This window comes from Neolamprologus multifasciatus, chromosome 14 (genome assembly GCF_963576455.1).
Source record: "Neolamprologus multifasciatus chromosome 14, fNeoMul1.2, whole genome shotgun sequence".
Lineage (NCBI taxonomy): Eukaryota > Metazoa > Chordata > Actinopteri > Cichliformes > Cichlidae > Neolamprologus > Neolamprologus multifasciatus.
Window position 1 is genome coordinate 40,630,227 of NC_140452.1, and position 27,473 is coordinate 40,657,699.

At 39.6% G+C, this 27,473-nt stretch overlaps 2 protein-coding genes and 1 long non-coding RNA gene across 3 annotated transcripts in view; 2 read left to right on the forward strand and 1 right to left on the reverse strand.

The window, feature by feature from the left end:
• Positions 1-26,069, forward strand: part of LOC146504690 (uncharacterized) — a 58,033-nt gene extending 31,964 nt beyond the window's left edge. Inside the window, exon 2 of the long non-coding RNA XR_014877956.1 lies at positions 20,312-26,069. This is a non-coding gene — a long non-coding RNA (uncharacterized LOC146504690). The remainder of the gene's footprint in view (positions 1-20,311) is intronic.
• The window catches only part of vma12 (vacuolar ATPase assembly factor VMA12), a 42,355-nt gene that overhangs the window by 4,552 nt on the left and 10,330 nt on the right, over positions 1-27,473 (forward strand). The window contains exons 4-8 of the mRNA XM_085184793.1: positions 7,503-7,545; positions 7,622-7,734; positions 7,842-9,419; positions 9,481-9,747; positions 9,936-10,962. Coding sequence (XP_085040919.1) covers positions 7,503-7,545; positions 7,622-7,734; positions 7,842-7,937 — 252 coding nt within the window. The 3' untranslated portion in view covers positions 7,938-9,419; positions 9,481-9,747; positions 9,936-10,962. The remainder of the gene's footprint in view (positions 1-7,502; positions 7,546-7,621; positions 7,735-7,841; positions 9,420-9,480; positions 9,748-9,935; positions 10,963-27,473) is intronic.
• LOC146504693 (actin filament-associated protein 1-like) lies at positions 8,049-18,006 on the reverse strand (the record flags this gene model as incomplete). Its single annotated transcript, XM_085131083.1, has 9 exons — positions 8,049-12,749; positions 12,829-13,019; positions 13,100-13,264; positions 13,873-14,002; positions 14,755-14,994; positions 15,775-15,889; positions 16,171-16,316; positions 16,819-17,030; positions 17,838-18,006. Coding segments are annotated over 9 exons (1,584 nt in total), but the record flags the coding sequence as incomplete, so codon positions are not given.

Consider the following 27,473-nt stretch of genomic DNA (forward strand, 5'->3'; position numbering starts at 1 on the left):
AATGGCTGGAATGGGGTTGGACTAATTAGAGGCAGGTGTACTTGATTGCACTGATACACTGGTCTACTTATAGCCCACACTACAAACACTGCTGTGTCATTTTGTCTCTCTGTGCAGGCCAGGGCCTATTATATGCCACAGCCTAAAGGCAGCATAGTTGCACAGGTTGGAGTGATCACTGGCTATATGCTTACAGGGTAGTGGGTCTCCAAGGACAACTTCTACCCCTGTTAAAGGCAACATGTGGAGTGCAACTGGCCGTGTGGCATAGCTGGCTCTGGCCTTGGGACTGTGTGTTTTTATTTGATTCATGAATGGGACACTGGACTGTTTTATCTTTTATCTCTTGATATTTTTTCACTAAATTATCTTTTAGAATTTTATTGACTGTCATCGTTTTACCCACAACTGAGACGGTTGGTCAGACCTAAAATCTTTCTTTGGGTGTGTTACATTATCACCCCCATCGGGGCTTACCTTTCCCACTTCTGATGATATTCCTCCCTATTCTTTGCAAGTACCCGCTTTTGGTGGCGAGAAACTGTTGGTGTGGTCAAGTGGGTGCTGTAAACACAAAAGCTCAGGACAGAACAGTTATCAGTCATGTACTTCATACAAAATTAGCATATAATGAATTTCATATTGATCCTCTGAGTGTAATGGTACATTTTAATTTTAATTAATCAAAGCTAAACACAATAATTTTTCTTTATTTTGCTCTTGTTCTTGTGCAGCCCCACATCTCAGCACATGCCCCTGTCAGTTCTATCTTACTTTTCTAAATTATTGACTATTTCAATGGAGAACCTAAATGACGTGGACTAGTGTTTGTCATTACATATCTCTATTTTGAATGTGACAAGTCTATCATTCCCCTGTTATTCATAGACATCAATAGAGTTTTTTGTTTTGTTTTTTCTATCAAAGTTAATTGACTCTTTACAGTGGCCTGCTATGGTTAATAATAACATGTTCAGTCAGGAGTGAAATCAAAGCTTCTCTCCACTTTAGCATTTTAACATTCCCAACAATATAATGTGATACATTAATCGAAACACAGCTAATAAAACCCAATTTTCTTAATGGAAACATCAGTAGCTCAAAATTAGCAACCAAAGGGTTAAGTCTGCAGTTCACACTCATGTAAAGCTACAGCCTCCCCCTTTAGTCTCTGTCCTCCTACTCCTGCAAAAACAAAACAAAGCGAGACAAAACATCCACCCTTCTTTTACAGGCTGGGTGAATTGTTTGTAGACATGTACTAATCCTAAAGTCGGTACCGTTTTTGTCTCAGTGTCAAGTCAGTTAAAAGTTTTAGTCATCAGTCCATCACAGTCCAGTCACATGCATACATCCACACATTCATACCAGATATTGCTGATAATGGAGTCTCACGCGCAACCTAATCAAGCCTCCATCACCAGCAAGATGACGTCATCATTTTAAAGGAAAACAGTTCCTTGTTTTTTTTGGACTGGATTGACTCGCTGCAATCCTTTTAGGCTCAGGACTTCTCATGTGATCTATGTCCCATATAAGTGAATTTCTCCAGAGCCCATTATAATCATGGAGAAAAATACTTTGCAACTGTTTTCAGTAAGAATGTTTATAGCGCTTTAAAGTTCAATCTCTCAGGCCTGGATTAAAGAGCTGATTTGTTAAATCAGGAACTCACAAAATACCAAAATATCACCACCGGTGGATCACTCCTCTCAGATGTTCTTATTTCAGTGCACTGTAACAAAAGCAAAAACAAACGTGACCAATATAATACTCATATTATAACAAATACTGGGGCCCATTGGAAACATGTCCAAGCATAAAACCATCTTTCTCTCTCTTAGAGAGAGAAAACAATCCAAACCTCACTGATAAAATCAACCTAGTGTTAAGCAAAACCCAAAATCAACCAAAACTTCACCAGAAAGTTTTTTCTCCGTCCCGGGACAATATTGTGTAAGCATACAGGTACCGTAACTTCTTTTGCACTGACAAAAACATGTTGGACTTATTTCAGTCAATAGTGGACACTAGTTGCACACAAATGTTTTGCTTTGGTAGAAACTTAAACAACTGAGTTAAATCAACACAACCTTTTCATATTCAGTAAACCTGTGCATTTTGTGTTCATAAAACACGATTGAAACATGTTCTGATGGAGTAAGTTGAGCTCCTGGAATATTTTAATCCTTCACAATTCTGTCATTTTATTTCAACACTATTCAATAACTTTTATCCAAATTCTACTTGGTCCCTTAAATACTACATGTTGTCTTCATATTGCCTACGGTTCAACAAAGTCTAAATTCTGATTACCATAAAAATTGAATGGGTCTACAACAACTACCATCCTCCTATCTTTATCCTAATTGCACAAGGGCTGGGAAATAACTCTAAAGTGATAGGTTACGAGGCAGGGTGCACCCCGAACCGGTCACCAGTTTATCACCTAGAAACAAACAACCATTTACACTTATATTCACGGATAATTTAGAATCATCAATTAACCTAACTCTAACAGCTTTATGACTTTTCACTGTGGCAGGAAACCAGAATACCCAGAGAAAAACCACTGCAAACTAACCAGACTGTGGACTTGCACCCAGGACCTTCTTACTGTGGAGCAACAGCACTCACCAGCATGCCAACAATATAGGAAATACAGGGAAGCTATGATTTCCTGTTGAATTTTGTACAGATCTTTAAAGCCTGAGGCAATTGTGTTAAATACATGTGGGATGCTTACATAAATCCAAGGGCTGGCCCCCTTTTCTTTTCTTTTCTTTTTTTCTTTTCTTTTATTTATTTATTTAATTTTTTCAGTGTGTTCCTCCTTCAATTAAATCTCAATCACAAAAATGTGGTGCTCCGAAATAAGGCTCACACCGTTAATTCATCATTTTCACTCTGTACCACTGCTCCTTATCAGGCTGTGTGAAGCACAGTAAACAATTCAGTCGAGGCCTTGAGCCATAAACAGACATCACTCACAGACATTGTTTTCATAACCAAACTGCTTTAGACCCTGTCCCCTAAATCTGCACAAATGCCCTCTGGGTGACATGAAATGCATTTAACCAATTAACAATCAATGGCTTCTTGTTGCTGTAACAAATTCTGTATTTGGACGTTTGTGTGCAGCATTTTGCGTATCAGCATAGCATTTGTTAGTAAAGCATTCTTCATTGCAGCAGCGTGTGTGTATCACTCTTCATTGCACAAACATGTGTATGTGTGTGTGTGGATCACTTCTCAGTGAATTGAATCAGCATTTCAATTTGTGTGTGTGTGTGTGTGTGTCATTTCTCAGTCAATCAACGAGTGCATATGTGTTCATATGTGTGTTTCTCTTGATTCTGAGTCAGTGTATGTAGATGTGTGTGTTTGTGTTCATCACTTTCCTGTTCTGGTGTTCTGGGTAAACCATGGCCTGAAGCGTGCTCTGGGGTCCTGCCCTCCCCCTTTTCAGTCCGTTTGGGTCCATTGGTGCTGCTGCCCAAAGTTCTCTCCATACTGGTTCTGACCCCAATTGAGGCAGTCCTTTTCTCCAGTGTCCTGCATCTTCTCCTTGTCCAGCTCCTCCTTAACTTGACCCTTTTTGCTTCTGTAGCTCCTTCAGGGTTTGCTCCTGGTGTTGGAGCTTCTCGTCAGGTTTGACAACCTCCTGCTCCAGCAAGCTCCGGCCTGATTTTAAGTCCTGTATCTGGGACTCCAAGCCTGACTGATGGGTTCGATTAGCAGCCAGCTCCTCCTGAGCCATGCTCAGTTTCTGCTCTGATGTCTTGAGCTCTCACTGAGGGCAGAAACCTCAGAGTCTTTTCCGTACACGTCAGATTGAAGTTTATTGATGTTTTCCTTGCTTTGTTCCACGGCCTTCTGCAGCTCTGCTGTTTGGCTCTTCTCAGAGGTCAGCTCCTGACTGAGCCCGACACCTGTGTCTTCAGCTTATGTTCTTCTGGTGCATTTTTCCAATCTGAGGTGCCTCCTGACCTCAGTTACTCCTCATGTCTCTGGCACGCCCTTTTTGCTGCCCGATCATCCGTGTTGGTCTGTCACTGTCCTGCACAGTTTTGATGCAGAGTTGTTAAGGTCAGCATTCTTTTGCTCGGCCTCACTTTTCATCCGGGCTTAATAGGCGTCTCGTCACAGCTCTGTCAGCTGAAGCTGTCTGGAAATCTCCCCCGTGTAGTGAAACGGGCCTTGGATTTAACGTTCTCCGTCTCCGCTGCATGAGATCTCTTTCCTGCAGCACTGTTGACCTTCTCAGGCTGTTGTTGTGAGTCCAGCTGCTGTAGCATTTGGTCAGGGTCACATCAAAGATGGTAGAAGGGAGAGCAAAGATGGTAGAGGGGAGAGCAAAGATGGTAGAGGGGAGAGCAGGAGTCCAGGTCAGCCTCGGCTTTCCGGGCCGACAAAGCAGCCTGTAATTAAGCATAAAGAGAAAAAACAAAAACAAAACAAAAACAGATGAACAGGAAAATGATGTTGTTTAAAAATAATGTTGTTTTGGCTATGTTATTCAGAGAGGGGCCAGGCCCTGTGTCAGCCTTCTCCCCCCCTTTTTTTTGTTTTTTCTCACTATATAATCAACTCCTAACCCACCAAGTTGACAGGACAACACAGGTACACGTTAAAATTCTTAAGATCATGTTTAATAATTCAAAAAGGAATTTTTATTTCATTCAGTAATCACTTGTATTAATCAATCACAGGAAAACATGTCACAATTTGACTCTTTTAACCACTAAATTTGTTGTTTCATCACTGGTTTGTGATTTACCAGTGTCTTTCTTTTTGAAGTCAAGTTGTTGTCCTGCAACCCAGAGAGTTTATTTGTTAGTAGTGGATAAACTTTATCATTTAACATCAGGTGTATTTTAAGTTTCGCTGCTTTAACCTTGCTGGAAAATCTTCACGTGTTCATGAGTGTAAGCTGTTTCTTCATTGCGTGTATATGCGTTTGTGGGTGGGTTATTTCAACTTTTTTTCTCAAACAAGGCATTTCTCTAGTTGTGTGTGTTTTTAATTTTGTTTCCCAAATTTTGATTTCCCACCTTAAATAACAGCATTCCATGTCTTCAGCCAGGAATTAGAGCTTGCTTGTGAGATTCAGGGACACATGGTGCCAAAAACAATTCAGTGAAAAACTTGCCTGAAAATTTCCAGTGATGGTAACCGATAACTGGAGGAGAAGATGTCCTTTAAGCTTCTTTTTTGGGTGGGGACAAAGTGTAAGGTCAAGCTGTAAAATTTTGAGCCAGAGCTTGGCCTGTCTGTCGTCCCAATTTTGTTAATCTATCCTTTTGCTGCTGTACTCAGGTTTCCAGGTTGAGAGAAATCCACCTGTATTAAGAGACTAAAACATTCATTTACTATTTTTCTTAAAACATCCATTTGGTTCATCTGCCTAGATTTTACTCTCTCTCTTGGTGCATAGTTCACACAGTCAGGCAGTTGCCTTTTATGGGCATGCAAGTTTCCGGTCACTTACCCCCAGCAGCTGCGAAGCCGTCTCTCCCATATCAAAACTCAGCCAAACATTAAACATTCACCGTAGTCATTCAAAACTTTATTTGTAATATTATAATCAGCAAAATCAGCGTTTTAATTACAGGCATGTATCATTGTTTGCAAATCATACTTATAAAACTCAATAACATGCTAAACAGGAAGTCCTCTGTGGGCTTCACAGCAGCCACCTCATTTGCATGTTCACACACTATCTAAAAATAGCTCGCAGCGCTGCAGCGCACTGTCGTCGCACACAGCCTCGTTTCACACTCAACTCTCTATCTTATTTTACAAAGACGTCTTATATTTACAATCACTCTCAGGCCTGAAAGTTTTAGCGCCTACACAATTTTGACAAATTTAAGATAACGGGTCCAACCGAAGAAAGTCCAACTTTTTTGTAATCAATTAACCAGTATCAGACTCTAACTGTATCTGGCCTCATCTCTAAAGTCCCTACCTCAATTTACAGTGCCCAAAAAAGCGCAGATAAGGAGACTCTAACTCCTAGCTTGTTCCAGGATGCCCTGTACCCCACAGTCAAGCCCACTGAACTAACCCTGTTCGCCGACAGGTCAAGGTCGCGCGTCCGCGGCCAGGAGGGAGCGTAACCTCCGGGCTATGCGCCTCTTAGTGGACTCTAACCACCGTTCTAACAAAATTTATAATACTTTTAAACAACAGACAACACCCAAAAACAAGAGTATGACTGATGCAGATGCAACGTTATCGACATTTGAGACTCTCACTCGCAAAATGACCAACAGAAATGCAATCTTTAGACTAATCGAGACTCTAACTCACAAAATGACCAATTCCCTATCCAACTACCTGAGACTCTAACTCAGTATTATTTTCCTTTACCTTGGGACTCTAACCCAATATTATTACTTGTAACCTTAGTTCAAATTTCAACACTCATGAGATTTTTTCATCAAAATCAAAACAGACACTCACCGGCAACTTTTACTGAATAGACATTTAATTTTATCGTCCAATTCAGCACACTTCGGATAAAATCAACAGGCCTGTGCCTACCTCTTTTATAAAGGCGCCTGTCCACTCAGTTCGATTGCCGGATAATGTCTGCCCGTCTGACCACCTCGGACCGTCCAAGCCTCCAAAACTTCCACCCCAATACCACAGGACGAGCCCCCAAAACTGTTACGGATTCAAATATTGGGAATGGATACAGGAGGAAAACCATAATAACAACACTGGTCCGGCCGGGTCAAGTCAAACGATGATTTAATGAACACACGCGTGGGAGATGGACACCATACAACAGACAGCATCAGATCTCAAAATGGTGGAGCCTTGATCAAACTCTTATAGCCTCTAGTGGCCCCCACCTAATCATAAAAGCCTAAACATTCACATTCTTTCTCACACACAGCGCCTAAGCTACGACCTTGGCTCCCTGTTTATCTGCTCCTGCTGAGATGGGGCAGTATGCTCTGTTCTCTTCTAATCAGACAAATAAGGCGATGACTTTCTGTGAACAATATTTTCTTATAACTCAGCAGTATAATGCATCACAAAACAATATCATTCATTCACAATAAATCAACAGTCTAATGTAATGCAAATCAGTTTATCAAATGTAATAGTTCTCACCTTCTTCTAATTCAGGAGCATAATGCAAACTAAAACTACATAATAATTCACAATCTTTAATTAGGGGTCTAACATGGCATAAAGTAATATCATAATCCCACAGTCTTCAGGTCAGAAGTTACTATTGGTCCACGTACTAGTTTCAAAACATGTGGGGATTGGGCTTTTCAGGCACCAAGGTTGTAGAATTCTCTTCCGTTGTCTTAACCCTGTCTTTAAATTGTTCTCATTCATTTTTTTAAAATGATGCATTTTTCCAAAGACAGAGAAAATGTGCACATTTTTTCCAAAGTGCTGATTTTGATTGTGGGGTTCACACACAAGTTATATTTTGAAAATATTTAACACTTTTCTTTTTTTGTTTGATTTTCCAGGAAATTAACCGCCATGGCGTGCTGTCAGATTTCGGACAGCAGGGTGAGTGTACTGTTGAGCATCTCATTATAGAGGCTGGATTGTGCATCCTAAGCTTATGTACCTTCTCTCTCGGCAGTGCGGTCAGTCAAAGCAGTTGTGCTCACCATATTCAACTTCCTGGTTACAATAGTTGCTGCTTTTGCCTGTTCCTACATGGGCAGTCAGTACTTGTTCACTGAGACTACGGCGGTAAGAGAAACAGTCCTGCTGCTGTCCGTCCCGTTATAAAACTTCTCTGTATTTTGTGACGTTCTTGTTTTGCTTTACTGAAATTGTTTCAAACATTTGTTTTGCAGCGGGTGATCTCAGCGGTGATCGCAGCATCGGTAGTTGGGCTTGCTGAGCTGTATGTCCTGGTCCGGACCATGGAGGGAGACCTAGGGGAACCATAGCAGCTGTTACCTTTGGAATCAACACCTTGTAGGCAGGAGTCTGTAAGGCCTCTGGCAGCCACAACCAAGCCCATGGTTCAGAGCAGAACGCTCACTCTGAAACCTCTGTGGTCTTTCTTTCTTTCTTTTTGAATTGTTTCAGGAAACATTGATGAAAAAATAAAACGTCCTGAGAATTTCTTAATAGAAATGGTTCCAAGCCCCAAAGTATTTGTTCTTTGACATTCTGCATCCCTTTCTAGTGAAATCAAAATACTCAAAATACTTCGTATTTATTTCCCAGGTTTTTGTTTTTACTCTAAAACTACAGCGTAGTTTTTTCCTCTCTGCTGTGTAAAATGAATGATGAGGTTCTTTTCTGCTCTGAGATGTAATCATATTTCATATTATTTTTTTATCAAATAAATCATCTAAAACAGTCCATTCATCTCAGATGTCCATTTGTGGATTTTCTGTCTGTTGCTGTTGGTCACAACCAAAGGGGGAGCCCAGGAAAGACAAAAGAGCAGCTTGAGGTGGCAACAGATGATAACCTTTAAAAAAAAAAAAATCTTATGGGTGACATTTGGCACATGCACAATAAACTGTGAACTATAGCTTAATTTAGATCATGCAGTCCAGTAACAAATAACAATAAATGTCCCAAAGCGTTTTAAGAGGGCTGCCAAATGGGGAGATTTGCATCTTGGACACCTGCACGCATTAAATGTGGTATTACCTTGATCAAAACATTGATACTCAAAGTTCTTAAAACCTGCAATATTGGAGGGGTCTATAGCCTATTTCACATGATGTAGGCCAAATTGTATGCTTTGGACAAGTTGTCGGTACCATGAAGTCTTAGTTGCACTTACAACTTTTCAGATATATAACCCCCTTTAGCTTTTTATTATTTCATCTATGAAAACTTGGGCAGCACAAAAGTGATGTGACCCAACAGATGAACATTGTCTCCTGACACTGAGAGAGTCATATTTTCCAGTACGTCAAAACCAGTCAACAAGGTTAATATATTTGGCAGATCCAATGCATATACAGAGAAAACTAACCAACAACTAGAAAAATTTGCATTTCCTGCGAAAATGCTGTGTGGATGCCTTAACGCTGAAGATGTCTGCTGAAAAAAGCTGAAAAAGTTGAAAAGTTGCAAATAGTTGTATGGCGGTGAAGAACTGAAAATTCTGCTGAAAACAGGTGAAGAAGCAGAAATTTTTTGCTTAAAAGTGGTGAAAAGCCAAAATTTCTACTGAAAGGGGTAAAGACGGAGAATTTTTTGCTGAAAAGTGGTGAAAAAAAAAACATTGCCCTGAGTAGGATTCGAAACTGGCCTTTCTAGTCTCAAGGCGGCTATTCAGCTCACTGAGCCAAAGTCATTTTCACAAAGCAGAGGTGGAGAGACTGACAATTCTGATGAAATGAGAAGAAGCTGCTGAGAAGTGTGCTGATAGGAGGTGAAAAGGCTGAAAACTTTGCAGAAAAGAGGTGAATCAGAAGAATTTCTGCTGAAAAGAGGTAAAGAAGCAGAAAGTTGCGCTGAAAAGAGATGAATCAGCAGACTTTCTGCTGAAAAGAGTTTTTTCTGAAAACAGCTGAGATTTGGGTTGAAAAGAGATGAAAATTCTGAAAATTCTGCTGAAAAGAGTTCAATCAGCAGAATTTCTGCTGAAAAGAGGTGAATGAGCAGAATTCTGCTGAAAAGAGGTTTTTGCTGAAAACAGCTGAAAAAGCTGGGATTTGTGCTGAAAAGTGGTGAAAAAATTTAAAATTCTGCTGAAAAGAGTTCAATCAGCAGAATTTCTGCTGAAAATAGGTTTTTACTGAAAACAGCTGAAAAAGCTGGGATTTGTGCTGAAAAGTGGTGAAAAAATTTAAAATTCTGCTGAAAAGAGGTCAATCAGCAGAATTCTGCTGAAAAGAGGGTTTTGCTGAAAACAGCTGAAAAAGCTGGGATTTGTGCTGAAAAGTGGTGAAAAAAATTTAAAATTCTGCTGAAAAGAGTTCAATCAGCAGAATTTCTGCTGAAAAGAGTTTAAAAAGTTTAACTGTTAACTGAAAGAAATGTTGCCATAAGCGGGATTTGAACCCGGGCCTCCCAGTCTGAGAACGGATGCTCATCTCACTGAGCTAAAACACAGGTCAACCCGGCAAGGAAAATCAGTGAGGCCACTGATAATGTGGCAGAAAAGGGCAAAAAATATTGCAAAAACAATTCAATATCTCAAAAAGTATAGAAGTTATGAGCACCAAAAGTCATAGCCGGCATTAGCAGAAAGAGAAGAATTTTTTAAGATTTGAACGGTGCAAATAGCACAAAAACTGAGGGAGTAGTTAAGCGCCAAAAAGTGTACGGAAGCAACCAGAATAATAAAGGATAAAGAACTAGAAAAATTTGCATTTCCTGCGAAAATGCTGTGTGGATGCCTTAACGCTGAAGATGTCTGCTGAAAAAAGCTGAAAAAAAGTGTTGCCCTGAGTAGGATTTGAACCTGGCCCGTTTGGTCTCAAGGCAGCCAGTCATCTCACTGAGCCAAACTCATTCTCACAAAGACGAGGTGGAGAGACTGACAATTCTGTTGAAATGAGCAGAAGCTGCTGAGACTTGTGCTGAGAAGAGGTGTAAAGGCTGAAAACTTTGCAGAAAAGAGGTGAATCAGCAGAATTTCTGCTGAAAAGAGATAAAGAAGCAGAAAGTTGCGCTGAAAAGAGGTGAATCAGCAGAATTTCTGCTGAAAAGAGGTAAAGAAGCAGAAAGTTGCGCTGAAAAGAGATGAATCAGCAGAATTTCTGCTCAGAAGAGATGAATCAGCAGAATTTCTGCTCAAAAGAGTTTTTTCTGAAAACAGCTGAGATTTGTGCAGATAAGAGGTGAAAAGGCTGAAAATTTTGCTAAAAAGAGTTGACTGAGCAGAATTTCTGCAGAAAAAAGGTAAAGAAGCAGAAAGTTGCACTGAAAAGAGATGAATCAGCAGAATTTCTGCTCAAAAGAGTTTTTTCTGAAAACAGCTGAGATTTGTGCTGATAGGAGGTGAAAATGCTGAACCAATCAGAGGTACTTCTGTCTGCTTTATCAGGCTGTGTACTTGTATGTATTTCTGCCATGGAGCGTTAACAAGAATCTGAGGTCCATATTAGAAAAGCTGCCAAAATCATAAAACTTTGAAGAATTGTAATAAATGATCAATATGAATTACTGGTCTGTGATAGTGTATTAATTTGTAGTGAAAAAAACATGTGGATAAGGTGGAATTGAACACACGACCTTTGGGCTTCAAACCCGTGTCATTACCAACTGCGCCACTGGCAAAGAGAGCAGGCGCCTGGAAAACAGGCTGATGAGCAGTCAGAATTAGATCGCGGTAAGAGGCGAAAAACGCCGTTTTTGGGAGTTACAAAACGTCGTGTAACTCAAAAACTAGGTGGGATAGAAGCATAATTCTTGGACTGGGTGAATCAGTGGACTTTGGTGTACTTTGACTGCGATTTTCATTGCTCTTTGTACAACCGTCGCGGAGATATGACGAGAGAAGAAACGGCTTCATTTTCGGATTTTGAAAACTGAGAGGAGGACAGATTTCCACCCCTCAAACAAACGTAATTTATGACTCAACGGTAAGATGACTGTAAAAACTGCTCCGATCGTGAGTGTCAGCAGTGTCTGAAGATGAATTGGCACAAGCCTCATGTCTTAACTTTGCTTTGTTAAGGAGATATGACGATTTGAAAATGCCTCTCATTGGAGAGTCCCAGCGCTGATTTTGAACAGACTCCCCATTGACTTTCTATGGAGAGTTTTAAGACTTTGTGTTGCTCTGAGGCCATTTGATAAAAATCTGTAACTTCCACAACAGTGATAGTGACATTTTCTGAAAGCCAGCAAAAATACCTACGTTTTGATGTATAATTTGTGGAGGTTGAGTGAAAATTGAGTGAGTAGCAAGAAGTTGTTCGGACATGAAGAGAAACTTCAGGAAGCACCAGCTCTCACTCGGAGTTAATTGCATAGCAACCATAACAACGCATGTATTTTCTGAAAAATCACAAAGCTGCAACTGAAAACTTAAAGAGGCATTAAATGAAAACGGTAACAGATATGAAAAAGCTGAATCACACAAGAAAAGCCCAATCATTTGAGAACATTTTAAAGTTTGAATGGAGTTCCTAGGTGAAAGTATGAGGAAGTAGTTAAGTTTGAAAAACAAGCAAGTTTTAGCAGACTTGTGGAAGTTTTCCATTCATTTCAATGGGACAAAAAAAAGGAAAAAATTGTAATATTTTAAAAAGTATAATAGTAATAAACACCAAAAGATATAGCTGGAATTAGCAGAAATAGCAGAACAGTTTAGAGTTTGAAGGGAGAAAATCGGCTGAAAACTGAAGGAGTAGTTAAGTGGCGAAAAACGCGAGCAACTTGAAAAAGAATAAAGTTTAAAGAGAAACAGGAACTCAATAGTGTGGATGCCTTTGAGGGCATCCACACAATAATAAAGAATAAAGAGAAACAGGAACTCAATAGTGTGGATGCCCTATGAGGGCATCCACACAATAAAGAGAAACAGGAACTCAATAGTGTGGATGCCTTTGAGGGCATCCACACAATTATATTCTCAGAGAAAGCCAGTCGCGTTGTGTAGCATGACCTCTGACCTTAGCCTTCCTGAGGACATGTCCCCGGACTGCTGAGGGCTTCTGGCTGCCCTGCTGCCGGTAGAGCAGTGAGGCGCTGTTGACCGGCAGCGAGCAGGACTCGGTGTCACTGGTGTCACAGCTGGAGAATGGAGAAGACTCGTGTGTCCGTCGCAGCATTGCTGGTGACTATACAAGACAAAAATATGAAGGAAACATGAGTACACTAACGTGTCAGCACAAACTTATAAAGTAACTTCATACTCACCTGGAGGCCAGAGGAGCCAGCTTTCGGCTCGATGGTGAGGCCCAGGGTGACACCTCCGCTAAGGGCTTTCTTCAGGCTCTCTTTCACCTCAGTTAGCTCCAGCTCCAGGTTCACCCGCTCCTCCTCCTTCAGTTTGCACTGTTCTTCCAACTTCTTCAGGCGCTCTGATAGTGAAATATGTGAGCGTTTGCCTAATGTGAAAGAGAGGAGAAATATTACTTTATTAAACTTGTCTTTTAATGACAAGCACGTTTCTATCTCTCTCTCTTACCAGCCGCTGCCTCCACAGCAGCACGAAGGTCTCTCCTCTCCTTCTTCAGCTGAGTCAGGTGGTTTCTGATTTCCTGCTTCTTCTTCATCAGCTCTTCCTCCTTTGATTGCAGTCGCTTGGCATCAGCCTCCACACGGTTCTTCCCATACTTACACTGGTCCCCATCTACACAAGAAAAGTCGGGTTTCAAAAAGTTAGAAGCCAGAGACTGGGGTCATTTGCTAGCAGAGAGAGGGGGGGGGGGGGATGAACTGCTTAGAAACCCATTGATCTCAGTGCCATACGCAGGAATTAATTGCCAAGCCTATGTTTCAGTGAAAAATACACTCATTGTGAATAACTATGAAGAATCAGTCATATAAACCGCTGCTAATAGTTTCAAATTTAGCACTCTTATCTGTGGTACTCTAAACCCAACATGAAACATTTGGTGTTTGCATTCTGACATTTGGAGGAATTGCAAGCTACACTAAGTGGTTACAACCCTCCTCGTTCACACATTAGGCAAAAAATATTTTTCTGAACCACAAGGATTAACTCGACCACATTTCGGCTTTCAGTTATTTACTCCCCTCTACTTAAACCAACTGTAATTTAGATATCCTGCATTTTCCACATTGCTGTGGAACAGAATTTTGCTTGAAAGCAATCAGCGGTGAGAAGCCAGACACACTGTCTGCTATTCCTTACAGAGCAAGACCTGACTGGGAAAGGTGGGTGATATTTCAATTCAAGATGACTTCCTGTTGGTATCTTCAAATCTCAAAACTTACTGGAGTTGTTGCGCTTCAGAGACGCAGTCCCATTTGTGGCAATGACTCCATTCTTCTTTGGCTGGTTCTTTGGCTCTGGCTTCTGTTTTGATGCCACCCCATTGGTTGTTGCTCCCTTCTTTCCCTTTAGCTGAACAAACAGGAAAGACACAATTCAAATGACCCTTCAAATAGATGTTAGCAATGCCTATAAGCTATACACATACAAAACTGTACCAACATGCTCTTCCATAAAAAAAATAAATAAACATTTCAAAGAAAAATGTGTAACTGTTGTTTATGCCACAGGTTTTCTACTTGGATTGCACTCAATATCACAAAAGTTACAAACACTTTTATTATTTCATTAATTTTCCTACACTGGACTACTGTAATTCAGTTATCACTTTGTTCTAAAAGTTTCACAAAAAGTCTAAGCTGATCCAGAATTATGCAGCCAGATCACTAACTGGGACTGGAAAGAGAGACTATATTTCTCCCATATTAGCTTCTTTTCATTCCTTCCTTTTAAATTCAGAATTGAATTTAAATCCTTCTCTTGCATTATCAGACATATCTAAACAACTGCACCTTATTATCCTAACAGATCACAGGAGACAGTTTCCTTTTCGGCTTCAGGAGACAGGCATCATCTCTACTTTTGTTGTTTGGTGTTCATAATGACACAGGAAGAAAATCAGCAAACAAACTCCAGTTCACACTAGTTTCATGTTGGCCTATTAAATACATAAACATAAGAGATCACTAAGTAAACAAACAGCGAAGGAGAATTAAAAACACTAAAAGTTAAGAGGAGGTTAAAACAAACCCTGAATTGTTAGACAGTTAATATGCAGAAATGCAAAAAGAAACATGAAGGTTATGCAGCAGAGTGTTAGTCACCTGAGCGGAGTCTTTCGTTTTAGAATCAGCAGACAGGAACTTAGAGGAGATTTTAGAAACAGGGGTTTTGTAGTGACAAGCAGAAGAAGATGCAGCAGTAGAAGAAGAAGCCTTGGGAGGACAGCTGGTGACTAGCTTGGGTGAGGGCATGTTCTCATAGAGCTCAGTGTTTTCATAGTGCAATTCCTCTTTCCGCTGGCGCCCCCCTGTGCTGGGAGTGGAGTACTGCATCTCTGGGTCCTTGGGTTAGACCAGGTGAGCATGCAATAAGCAGAAGATTTAAGAATAAGGAGATGCCATAAAGGGGGGGGGAGGGGGGGGGAATAAGGAGAACAGAAAGGAAGAAGATGATAGCAGCATTACTGCAGTATGTGAAATTAAAGAGCAATTGCTTTGACTTAACAAATTTAGTTTAGCTTCCCAAAATGGAGAGTACTGCTCCACGACTGAAAACATATTTAATGTTTCCTCTTTTTAATTGTTGATGAGCTTTTATCCAAGTCCTATAACGTTAAATCACAGGTTACTCTTTACTCCTTTATTATAGCATCTTTTATGAATAAACAATGTTATATTCTCTGTCTGCTTGTCTTTATTAGTTTTATATCATTATTATCATGCAACAGTGTAATTTTGCTCTTCTTTGGGTGCAGACAGACTCAGCCCTCAGGTTTATATGTAAATCTGTCAGGAGGTCAATGAGTGCAGAAGGTAAAAGCTGTGGTATGCAAGGGGCCCGAGCACCATTATTGCAAATAGCAAAGTACATACCATTACTTGGTCTAATTTGATTTTAGGAAAGAAAAAGATTTTTATCATGCAGGCTCACTGGAACTTCTGAAAGTGTCATAACAAAAATGACACATTTTCCAATAATATGTTAATGATATGCAAAAAATGAAAAGCAAAGAAAGAATCAGCCAAGAGTTTGTAAGCAAACTAGAGGGTGCTGAAGTGAATTATCTCACACTTTTTTCATTGCAGTACATATGCAACATCAGCAAGCAGTTGTGTCCTTACCATTCCATTTATGGGCACATCATCATAGTGTAGTGCCATACCAGTGGGGCAGGCATAGCCACTGACTGGGTTGTCCAGATATGGGTTAGGAGACACGGCACGCTTACTGGTGAAACTAAACATAAAACATCACGATTGAGGCTTAAATATACAGTGCCCTTCATATATCTTCATTACCTGCGATTTTTGTATCTCTTAGTCTACAAAATAGTACAAACTATCGTATAAAAACAGGAAAATGAAAAAAGCCGGACATACTACGTTTCAACATATAAGTCATTGTGAGCTAATGAAATAAGAAATAAAACACATTAAGCACTAATTCTTTAAGAGTTCTTCCAGGTATTAACCAGAGAGAAAAAGATTCATGTGAAATGATGTGGATGCATCTCTCACCAGAAAGACTGTTTGGCAAGCTGGATGACGTTAGCAGTGGTCTCAACATCAATGTAGTCATAGTGCAAGGTGGCTGGGTCTGTGGTAGATCCAGTCTCAGCTAGCAAAACCCCCAACCAGCGACCCATCTCCTCAGAGGAGGAGGCCTGAAGGCAAAAGTCAGAGTTACAGAATATGCAATCCCGCCAGTGTCTGTGAAGAGTTAAATGTTTAAAAAGAGAGAAGGTTTATGATTTAGTGAAGGAGGACAGTAGAAACAGGGTGAGATGGAGGCAAATGATCCCCTAAAAAGACCAGCCAAAACAAGAAGAGGATCCTTATAAACTTTAAATTCCTTATTATTATTATCTGTTTAAATGAAGATAATAATAATTGGATTGTTTAAGGATAGCGTGCAGACTATGTGAGGAAATAGAATCAAAACAAACTGGATGGCAAATGGAGGAAGTTTGTGAAGACCAACAACATTAAACACAAAAATCACTGTGGGTGGAGGAGATATGGAGCACTCGAGAGGAAGATAAAAAATAAGGAGCAATATTTTCCTGCACCAGCTTAAGTGTGATTTAGTGGTGTTTGAGGCATTTCTAATTCCCTCAACAAAGTTTTTTTTCTATGAAAATCTCTCAAGTATGTAATCAAACTCACCTCCAGTACGGCCACTTCTTGGCTGTTACGAAGGAGGCGGAAGGCAAAGGGGTGTTTGTGATCAAGGCCGGGGCTGACCTCACAGCCTCGGAGGGGCAGTGAGGCTATGTGGCTCTTCAGGTCATCCCGGTCCTTGTGAAGGAGCAGCTGGTTGTCCTTGAGGCGGCACCAGCGCTCCCTCCAGCGGTTATTAGAGAGAACATTCAGGTAGCCTGTCAGAGCAAACACAGTCAAGAGGATACCATCTGAAAGAAGCCGTTACAGTGACAATATTTTTACAGGCCTGTCTAGTTGGGAGACATTTTAGTCGTACCTATTTGAGCCTAAATGAAGGAAATAATAAGACATAAAAGGCATTTCTATTTGTTTGTCCATCACTGGTCCTTATTGCACACAATGGGGTTAGCATGGACCCTTGAGTACATGGGTACTTCAGCATCTAGCTAGTGCTACTAGCTACTCAACAAATATCAGCAAACACACAAACTGTTTCTGGGCAGTTTGTCACACATTGTGTTTGGTAGCTAAAGGTACAACTGCTATATTTCCCAGGGAGAGAAAAAATGAGAGATAACTTCACTTTGAGATGGAGAAAGATGTAAGAAAGAACACAAGACGGTGGGGTTACACTATCCTACTAATCTAAAAATGCCAAGAAACACAACAAAAACAGGATGTCCAGAAACATGCACTTCTAAATGAATTTTTAAAAAAAACTTTTAGAATCATTGTTTTATAATACATCTGAAAGCATAAGGAAATCAAAGCAACCTGTCTGAACTGTTTACTTTCAGGACCCTAACATAGCAATCTTAAGAAAAAACTTCCTAGAAGTGAGTTGCACCACTCAGCAGCCATTCTGAAACGCCTCTGGCATTACTTTGAAACATTTTCTTAATTAACCAAAATTCCAAAGATTCATTGGGACATAAATGCATTTATAGACCGGTCAATCAATCAAGATCCATATAAAAGCCATACTTCTACCATGTCAGGATTATTGCGTCTCTCTCTCTCACCACATGTAGGTACGTCTTCTTCAGCTGATGATGTCTGTTCATCTGTGGAGGGCTTCTTCTTTCCAAGTCCAATGATCTTAGTGATTTTCTTACTTGCTCCCTTCCCCACAGTGCCAGTCTTCTGCTCCGACTTTGTATTTTTCTTTCCTTTTCCTGAGAGAACATTTTGAAATTAATTCCTTTTTTACACTGAAGAGTAAATTAGTAAAAAGAACTCTAACAATCCTTGCTGAAGGACTCCTGCAAGCTATGAGGCAATCTATGATCTTGATCTCAGCACAGGAAAATACCAAGAGAGATGTTGATTCAGTTAGGTTTGGATGCTTTTGTAATAATGTAAAAAAGAAGAGAAACCTTAGATTCTACTATAAACAACGCCGAGTTCCGAACGGGTTTAATCAGACCCTTGTGTTCAAAAAAAGCAATGTTGGAGAATTAAACTCATTTCAAAATCCCAACATTCCCTCTGGTCTGAGTGTTCTGATTTGAGCTGCCCTAGTTTCTATTCAAATAGCAAAAGAGAGTTGAATGACTGTGCACATTCTGCTGGAAAGAGGGCTAACGGTGAAAAAAAAGGTCATGAGAGGCTATGTCTGAGTCGCTCTGTCTGTGTAAGGAAAATAGCTTCTGCTTGACTCTCTTGCTTTGCTGATACTCTGGTCTGTGATGTATCTGAATGAGTGTAAATGAGAGTGAGAGAATATAGGAAAGACAAAAGAAAGATGTGTGTTTTAATGTGTTTGTATCTCTACACTAGAAAGGAAAAAAAAACTTGACTTTTGACCTCTCTCTACTGTCAGACATCGAAGTAAAACAGACAGTGGAGAACAAGCGGGGGAGGGAAATATAAAGCATTCCCCTTCACTTATGTCATAGCCAACGTCTGGACTGACTCTAAACACACATGTGTACACAGAGATCTGTATAATCACTGAGGCTAGTTTGCACTTGCACTTGCACACACACACACCCATTAATACTTAACAGGAATCAGCACCTGGCTGCTAAAAACAATGAATAGCAGTTCAAACTGATATGATATAATGACAGCAACTCCCTGTGTTAACTTCCTCTTTGCAGTCAAAAATTCCTGATTTGGCATTTTTCCCACATTGCATTTTCCTCAATGCAAGATGACAATTACCATGGCAACTGTCTTAATTAAACAGTAAGCTGTCTGCAGTCAATTTAAGATGCAGGGTCTTTCTTGCAATAACAAAAGAATACAAAGACACAATGCAGGGCTGAGGTGGAGCGTAGACACACAGTTGTAAAAGTAATTTAAAAAAAAACTCTGATCAGGCTAATTTAATTCCAGTAAATCAGCTTTTTTTGTTACCTGCCATGGAAAGAATGTGGCTGATTAAGATTAAGAGAGTTCTTGGACTGAATAAGAGAAGGAGCAAAGGATGAGAACTACTAACTATTTTTTGGCAATTATTACAGCTGATGATGTTGCTGTGACGATACTGCATGATTAATATATGTGAATTCTGCTCCAATCAGTCAGAGAAAAACCACATCCAAAACTTCCTGAAGTCTTTAAACATGGTTTGCAATACATTTTGGTGTAACAGAAGTCACATTAATAGTCGCCAATGTTCCCTCTAAGCTGCGCACGTGCGCAATTGCGCACTGCTGGCACGGTCTTTGCGCACAGAAAATCTGCGTTGCGCACAAAAAAATCCAACCTGAATTGAAATTAAAATTAATACTTTAACAATTCTGTTTTGCAGTGTTAGTCAGTAAGTGACTGGCTGCTCCCGTATGGGATTAGAACGATCCCACCTTATACCATACTCCAGCCAATATTGTGATTCACGTTCGTATACGCAGCCAATCAACGTCGCTGACAGGCTATGACAGCGTCCTTATGTGCCGACACCAGTAGTGATGGGATTTCCGGCTCTTTTTAGAGATCCGGCTCTTTCGGCTCGGCTCACTAAAAAGAGCCGGCTCTTTCGGCTCTGAACCGGCTCTTCAGGTTGTTTTGTTGCTTTAATTATTTAATCATTAACAATAATATAAAATTATGCAGAAAAGGAATTACTAATGTAAAAAAAAAGTGGTTTTATTTATATATGTTTATATATGGCCCCTAGAGACAAAGCACGTACACACTCTAAAGCATATACAAACTCCAAAAAGCACGTACAAACTCCAAAACACATTTCTAGCGTTTACTGAACTTCCAAAACAGAGCTACCCAGATCACTTAAATTACACAATTGAAAGCATGTGTGTATTGTTTGTGTATTTATAGACAAGCACTCATATTTATTCAAATAATTAAAAAAAAATTAATTTACCTGTTACTACCACACACCAAATCCGGTTGTTGATACTTCCTGGCTTGTGTAGCCACTAGGTAACAAAAGCTCAACACTGCGCCCTAGCATCCTGGAGCACTTCTGTTGTCTTTTGTAAGTGCGTCTGAGTTTTTATGCGTTTTGGAGTTTGTACATGCTTAGGAGTTTGTACGTGTTTTGGAGTTTGTACGTGCTTTTTCTCTAAGGGCCACCATAAATATACTTTATTTATTCACTCCACATAAAATGTAATAAATAAATCATATAATACAAAGAACAACTATTTACATTTTAGACTTTTAACTATTTAAATTTTCAGCTTTTTCCTTTTAAACAAATTTAACGTGAAACAACACAAAACACTGCAAACCACAACACAATTAAATATAAATTAAAATATTAAAACAAAAAGAAGATGCACATTCTCTGTCATATGGGCCTGCATGATTTCTGAATCCTTTATCATCTGCAACTGAAAATAGTGGATGATTATGTGGGATTATGATATTATTTTATGCCATGTTATACCCCTAATTAAAGATTGTGAATTATTATGTAGTTTTAGTTTGCATTATGCTCCTGAATTAGAAGAAGGTGATAACTATTACATTTGGTAAACTGATTTGCATTACATTAGACTGCTGATTTATTGTGAATGAATGATATTGTTTTGTGATGCATTATACTGCTGAGTTATAAGAAAATATTGTTCACAGAAAGTCATCGCCTTATTTGTCTGATTAGAAGAGAACAGAGCATACTGCCCCATCTCATCAGGAGCAGATAAACAGGGAGCCAAGGTCGTAGCTTAGGCGCTGTGTGAGAAAGAATGTGAATGTTTAGGCTTTTATGATTAGGTGGGGGCCACTAGAGGCTATAAGAGTTTGATCAAGGCTCCACCATTTTGAGATCTGATGCTGTCTGCTGTATGGTGTCTATCTGCCACGCGTGTGTTCATTAAATCATCGTTTGACTTGACCCGGCCGGACCAGTGTGGTTATTTTGGTTTTCCTCCTGTATCCATCCCCAATATTTGAATCCGTAACAGTTTTGGGGGCTCGTCCTGTGGTATTGGGATGGAAGTTTTGGAGGTTTGGACGGTCCGAGGTGGTTGAACGGGCAGGCACGAGCCAGTGGTCTGACGTGAGTGGGCAAGCCGGCACATTTAAAGGTGAGGCACAACCTGTTGAATGTAAATCCAAACTGTGCCAAATTGGACTGTATAAATTAAAAGTCTACTCACTGAAATTACTGGTGAAGGCCTGTTTTGATTTTGATGAAAAATCTCATGAGTTTTGAAACTTGAAATAAGCTTAAAGGTAAAAATACTGAGTTAGAGTCTCAGGTAAAAGTAAAAATACTGAGTTAGAGTCTCAGGTAGTTTGATAGGGAATTGGTCATTTTGTGAGTTAGAGTCTCCATTGGTCTAAGGATTGCATCTGTGTTGGTCATTTTGCGAGTTAGAGTCTCCAATGTCCATAACGTTGCATCTGCCTCAGTCATACTCTTGTTTTTTGGGTGTTGTCTGTTGTTTAAAAGTATTATAAATTTTGTGAGAACGGTGGTTAGAGTCCACTAGGAGGCGCAGTGCTCAGAGGTAACGCTTGCCAAGGCCAGGGACGCCTAGGCCTTGTCCTCTTGGAGGGATAGTCAGTTGGTCACTGTGGAGCTTGGGGCACTCCAGAATAACTAGGAGTTAGAGTCTCCTTACCGTGTTGAACGGTATCTGCGCTTTTTTGGGCACTGTAAATTGAGTTAGGGATTTTAGAGATGAGGCCAGATACAGTTAGAGTCTGATACTGGTTAATTGATTACAAAAAAGTTGGACTTTCTTCGGTTGGACCCGTTAACTTAAATTTGTCAAAATTGTGTAGGCGCTAAAACTTTCAGGCCTGAGAGTGATTGTAAATATAAGACGTCTTTGTAAAATAATAGAGAGTTGAGTGTGAAACGAGGCTGTGTGTGTGACGACAGTGCGCTGCAGCGCTGCGAGCTATTTTGTGTGAACATGCAAATGAGGTGGCTGCTGTGAAGCCCACAGAGGACTTCCTGTTTAGCGTGTTATTGAGTTTTATATACGTATGATTTGCAAACAATGATACATGCCTGTAATTAAAACGCTGATTTTGCTGATTATAATATTACAAATAAAGTTTTGAATGACTACGGTGAATGTTTAATGTTTGGCTGGGTTTTGATATGGGAGAGACGGCTTCGCAGCTGCTGGGGGTAAGTGACCGGAAACTTGCATGCCCATAAAAGGCAACTGCCTGACTGTGTGAACTATGCACCAAGAGAGAGAGAGAGTAAAATCTAGGCAGATGAACCAAATGGATGTTGTAAGAAAAATAGTAAATGAATGTTTTAGTCTCTTAATACAGGTGGATTTCTCTCAACCTGGAGACCTGAGTACAGCAGCAAAAGGATAGATTAACAAAATTGGGACGACACACAGGCCAAGCTCTGGCTTAAAATTTTACAGCTTGACCTCTCACTTTGTCCCTACATGAAAAAGAAGCTTAAAGGACATCTTCTCCTCCAGTTATCGGCTACCATCACTGGAAATTTTCAGGCAAGTTTTTCACTGAATTGTTTTTGGCACCATGTGTCCCTGAATCTCACAAGCAAGCTCTAATTCCTGGCTGAAGACATGGAATGCTGTTATTTAAGGTGGGAGATCAAAATTTGGGAAACAAAATTAAAAACACACACAATTAGAGAAATGCCTTGTTGGAAAAAAAAAAAAAAGTTAAAATAACCCACCCAAAAACTCACACACACGCAATGAAGAAACAGCTTACATTCATGAACACGTGAAGATTTTCCAGCAAGCTTAAAGCAGCTAAACTTAACATACACCTGATGTTAAAAGATAAAGTTTATCCACTACTAACAAATAAACTCTCTGGGTTGCAGGACAACTTGACTTCAAAAAGAAAGACACTGGTAAATCACAAACCAGTGATGAAACAACAAATTTAGTGGTTAAAAGAGTCAAATTGTGACGTGATTACTATACCTTTCTAATGTGACGTTGTTGTCCCTCACTCTCTTTCTCTCTGGCTCTGTTCCTGTGCTACTGCAAGTGTAACTAACGCCCCTCCCCCCTCTGCCCAGCGCAAAGTACAGGCCGCGCGTGCGGAGTTTAGCAGAAAAAAGGGCGAGAGAGAGGGTGAGAGAAAGAAAAAAAAAAACCCTCACGGCTCGCATCGTTCACTTCAAAGAGTCGGCTCTAAGAGCCATTTCGTTCGCGAACGACCCATCACTAGTGTTGATATCTGTGCATTCCTGTATTATCCTTCTGTGTTACACATTTTGATGTTTTTTTTCCTCGCTACCTAGCCTGACCTGTCTCCCCAATGTGATGTTTGTGTATTGTATGTACGGTCGGCAAGGTCTGTCATCTCGGTTGTGGGCAAAAGACCTCCAACTGACAAATAAAGGCTATCTCTCTCTCTCAAATAGATGAAAACCTGTTTAGCATGGTGATTGAGGACTCCCAGCCATTTAGCATTGTGGAGGACAAAGGATTTAAAAGATTTGTTAAATCATTAAATCCTAGCTATGTTCTCCCCACTAAAAAGGCCATAAAAGCAGTGAAAATGTATTTTTTTACAGAATAAAATGTGGGCATGACTGAGCCTCAGTCTGTAGCTGTCCATACCTCAACATTACAAAAGCACAACCACTGTCCACACCCCAACCACACCTCACCTCACAGTAAATGATCATTTCCATTTTAAGCATTTCCAAATAATCATTTTCCATACTGCCAGTATAAATATACACAGTATACTGCCATCACTACAATATACATGTTTTACACACTCCTTTTGTTGTTGACATTTACAGGCTGTGTGCAAAAGGTCACACTCTTCAAATTCATGCCAACTAATATTTTTACGTCCAGTAGGTGTCCTACTAGAGCAAATGAAGCTTCAAGACGCTTTGCGCTGGGGTGAACCAATTGGATGAAAAGCTTCAGTGCTTCATGAAGCTTCATCTGCCCATCACTACTACCAGGGGACCTAGAAGGGAGAAATACATCGCCCACGGAGGATGCCGAAGCACGCTCCAATAGACGCACACACACAGTACTCTCAAGGTAAGCACTCTTTCGCACACACACACAACAAGTGGAGATCAACGATCACCGGTGTCACGTCTGCACAGCTGTTTTATACGTAAGCTGTGGGGCGTAGCCGGGCATGCCAGAGTGTCTTAAAGAAATATCCACACGCCACGACCAAGGGGGGGGTCGTACCCCGTACACATGGAATATGTAACGGTGTGGAGAGATAGTCTCGATATGCTAGAGAACTGTCACTATACAGAGATGTGCTTCTGAATGTGGATGATGTGTCTTCTGATTTTGTAATTAAAGTTATGCTTGTGTTAAGTGATGTAAACAACCAATCGATCTACACTCTTCAGACGTCAAAATTGATCATTCGATTTTTTATGACACAGTAATGGTAAGTGTTCCCACCTACTACTCTTTGTAACTTAACGTGATTCTTCCATTTTCGTGTTTTGGACATGATTTTGGAGTCCATCTTCGCAGTAGCGATTGACTGCAGGTCTGAGATCAGTGGCTTTCTGAACCACTAAATTGTGGTACTGTTAATGCTGATATATAGTGACACCAGTTAAATGGATGATACCTTTGACTTTTTGTCTTTAACTTTATCAATTAAACAGCTGAAGCTTTCACTGACAGCACATGTGATACTTTAACTTTTGTACTGTTTTCATCAGTTAATTTTAACATGTGAAAATGTTGGATGATCGGTCTGCTGTCACTGGGTGGAGCTGAGGTCTGAATCTGAGGGCAGCTCCTGCATTCACAAAGGGAACAGAACCATCACAAACTGAAATATAAAGTTTATCCCTCAAATCTGAAATAAAGCTGATCCTCCCTGTCCTCACACACTCACATTTTTTTTAGTTCTACATTTCTGCTGACATATGAGCTGTTTATTTACAATGTGCAAAACCTTATATACTATATTTACCTTTGACCTGTTGGTGCTTTTTGCATGATGAACTGCAAAGATGAGATGATGGAGCAGGTTTCAGGCCCGGTTCAGTCTTCTGCTGCATAGTAGACAGCAACATGCAGAGGTATTATAACTGGTGTTTGAGCTGCTGCTTGAGAATTGGACAACAAATATTAACGCTTTCAATTATTTTTCTCAAAGGATGTAAGCTGTAAGCACTACCGGACATCTAACGCTGTGAACAATACCTCATTAAGATTAATTCAGACTGTTTTTTTAACTGAAACTAATTCAGTAAAATAAATACACAGAGTCAGTACTAAAAGTTAATCAGTGGAAAAATTAAACAAATTTTAACTTAAGCTGCCAAATGGCCATAGCCAAATGGCCATAAATAGCAAAAGCTATTTATGTACTGGTCCTTAGGGACTAGCAAAGCGCTATACAAATACAGGCCATTTACCATTTAATCGATAGTGAATGAGTTATGAGGTGCTACTGCAGTGCAACCTTTTTTAAACTTTGGTGTTACTGTCTTTACAGATGTGGCAAGAGACAGAAAACGTGCTGCTGTTTGCACATATTTAATAATCAGCTCTGCACAGGAGCTGTAGAGTCCAGCCTGTTGCTCTTACAGTATAATACTCATAATAAACGTACAGTAATGGTTTTTCTCAGGATAAATTAATTAACCTGCACAGATGAGCTAAACGAACTTTACAAAATTAGTTATTTTTTATTTTAGTCTGACGCCAGTACTGCAGCCAGACACAAGGGGGCAGTAGAGACATTTTGGCTTCATTTCTGGGGAGTTATCTGACTCATGTGAAAAGAGACTTTTTAATATATTTAAGATGACAATAAACGAAGCAGCTATAACTCCTCCAGACAGTTACATTGAATTCTGTGCTTGAATAATGAATTGTACAATACATGATGCATTTCTAAGTTCATTTACGATTTCATGTTTTAAAATTATTTTATTTATTCAAACATTCAAACAACACTAAAGTAATTTATTATTTAACAAGTTAATTTAAAATAAAAAAAACGTTTTAAATGAAAATTTTAAACCTTATTATTACTATTAATAAATACTTCAAATCACAAAAAATTAAATTCTCAATATAAACCGCATTTGAAAAACTATTTTCGAATTCTAAATTAAAACACAGATTTTCAAAATCATTTTTAAAACACAATTTAAATGGATTAAAAAAAAAAAAGATTTATTTCTGACATTTAAAATGGCGATTTGTGCCTCTCATTTGAAAATCCATTTCCCTTTCCTGTAAACTCGCGGATTAGCTTTTCAGATTAGCCTGCCTGGATTTTTCTACACAGCTGTGCACTGCCAAAAAGCGTGTGTGCTTGAACAAAGGCCATTCAGCTGCGGGCTTTACACTCTTGCCCGACATGGATATATGAAGAATGAAGGAGCTCTCCAGGGAAACGTAGTGCGCCTGTGGGCTCAGCTTGACCACCTGTTGAAGGTAGTTTGATACCATGGCTAATTCTAGCATCACCGCATGTAGCCCTGCTGTTCTAAGAAAATATTACCCAGCTGAACTAGCTAGCATTATCTCCAGTCTTAGCAGAGGACAGTGACACTATTATTTTAACCGGCAAAAGTTGATTCTATTCATCTTATGTACCTTTTTTGGATGAGTGACAAAATGTTTCTCCCACTAAAAAAGATAAGACTTGATGAACAGAATCAACTTTTTAAGATTTCCTTACCTGGATGATTGAGCATACATCAAGACACTATTGATTTAAGTCCATAAGTGTGCGCAAACATTTCTTGCCTCTTGATTTAAATTTCTGAATCTAAAAAGTGAATGCATTTAAAGCAGGAACTGCACACCTAGCCATCAAAAGGTTGGTGAACTTAGGGTACTCATCCTACTGTAGGGTCCTGTTAAAAAAAATCACACAAGCATCACATCACCTCTGGTTATATTTTGTAAATTACAATCATAAACTATACATTCCAGTCATCCACTAATCAGTATTTTTTTGAGTAAATGGATGTCACTGATAAATCAGTAAACATCCATCACTACGTTCTCACTATTAAAAAGTACAATTATTTTCTAAATAGATTCATTATTCTCAGTCAGCTACACACAAACCAAGCTATCTAAATCTTGCTGGGTTTGATGGCTTGATAGAATTAATCAAAAAACAAAAATTGGAAGAAAAAAAAACTTCCATTTTTGCAAAATATACATTGAGAAAATTTCTGCTTTTGTCTGTGTCAACAAAATTAAAATAATTGTGAACGTACACTGACCATCAAAGAACAACATAAAAGCTTCTTCTGA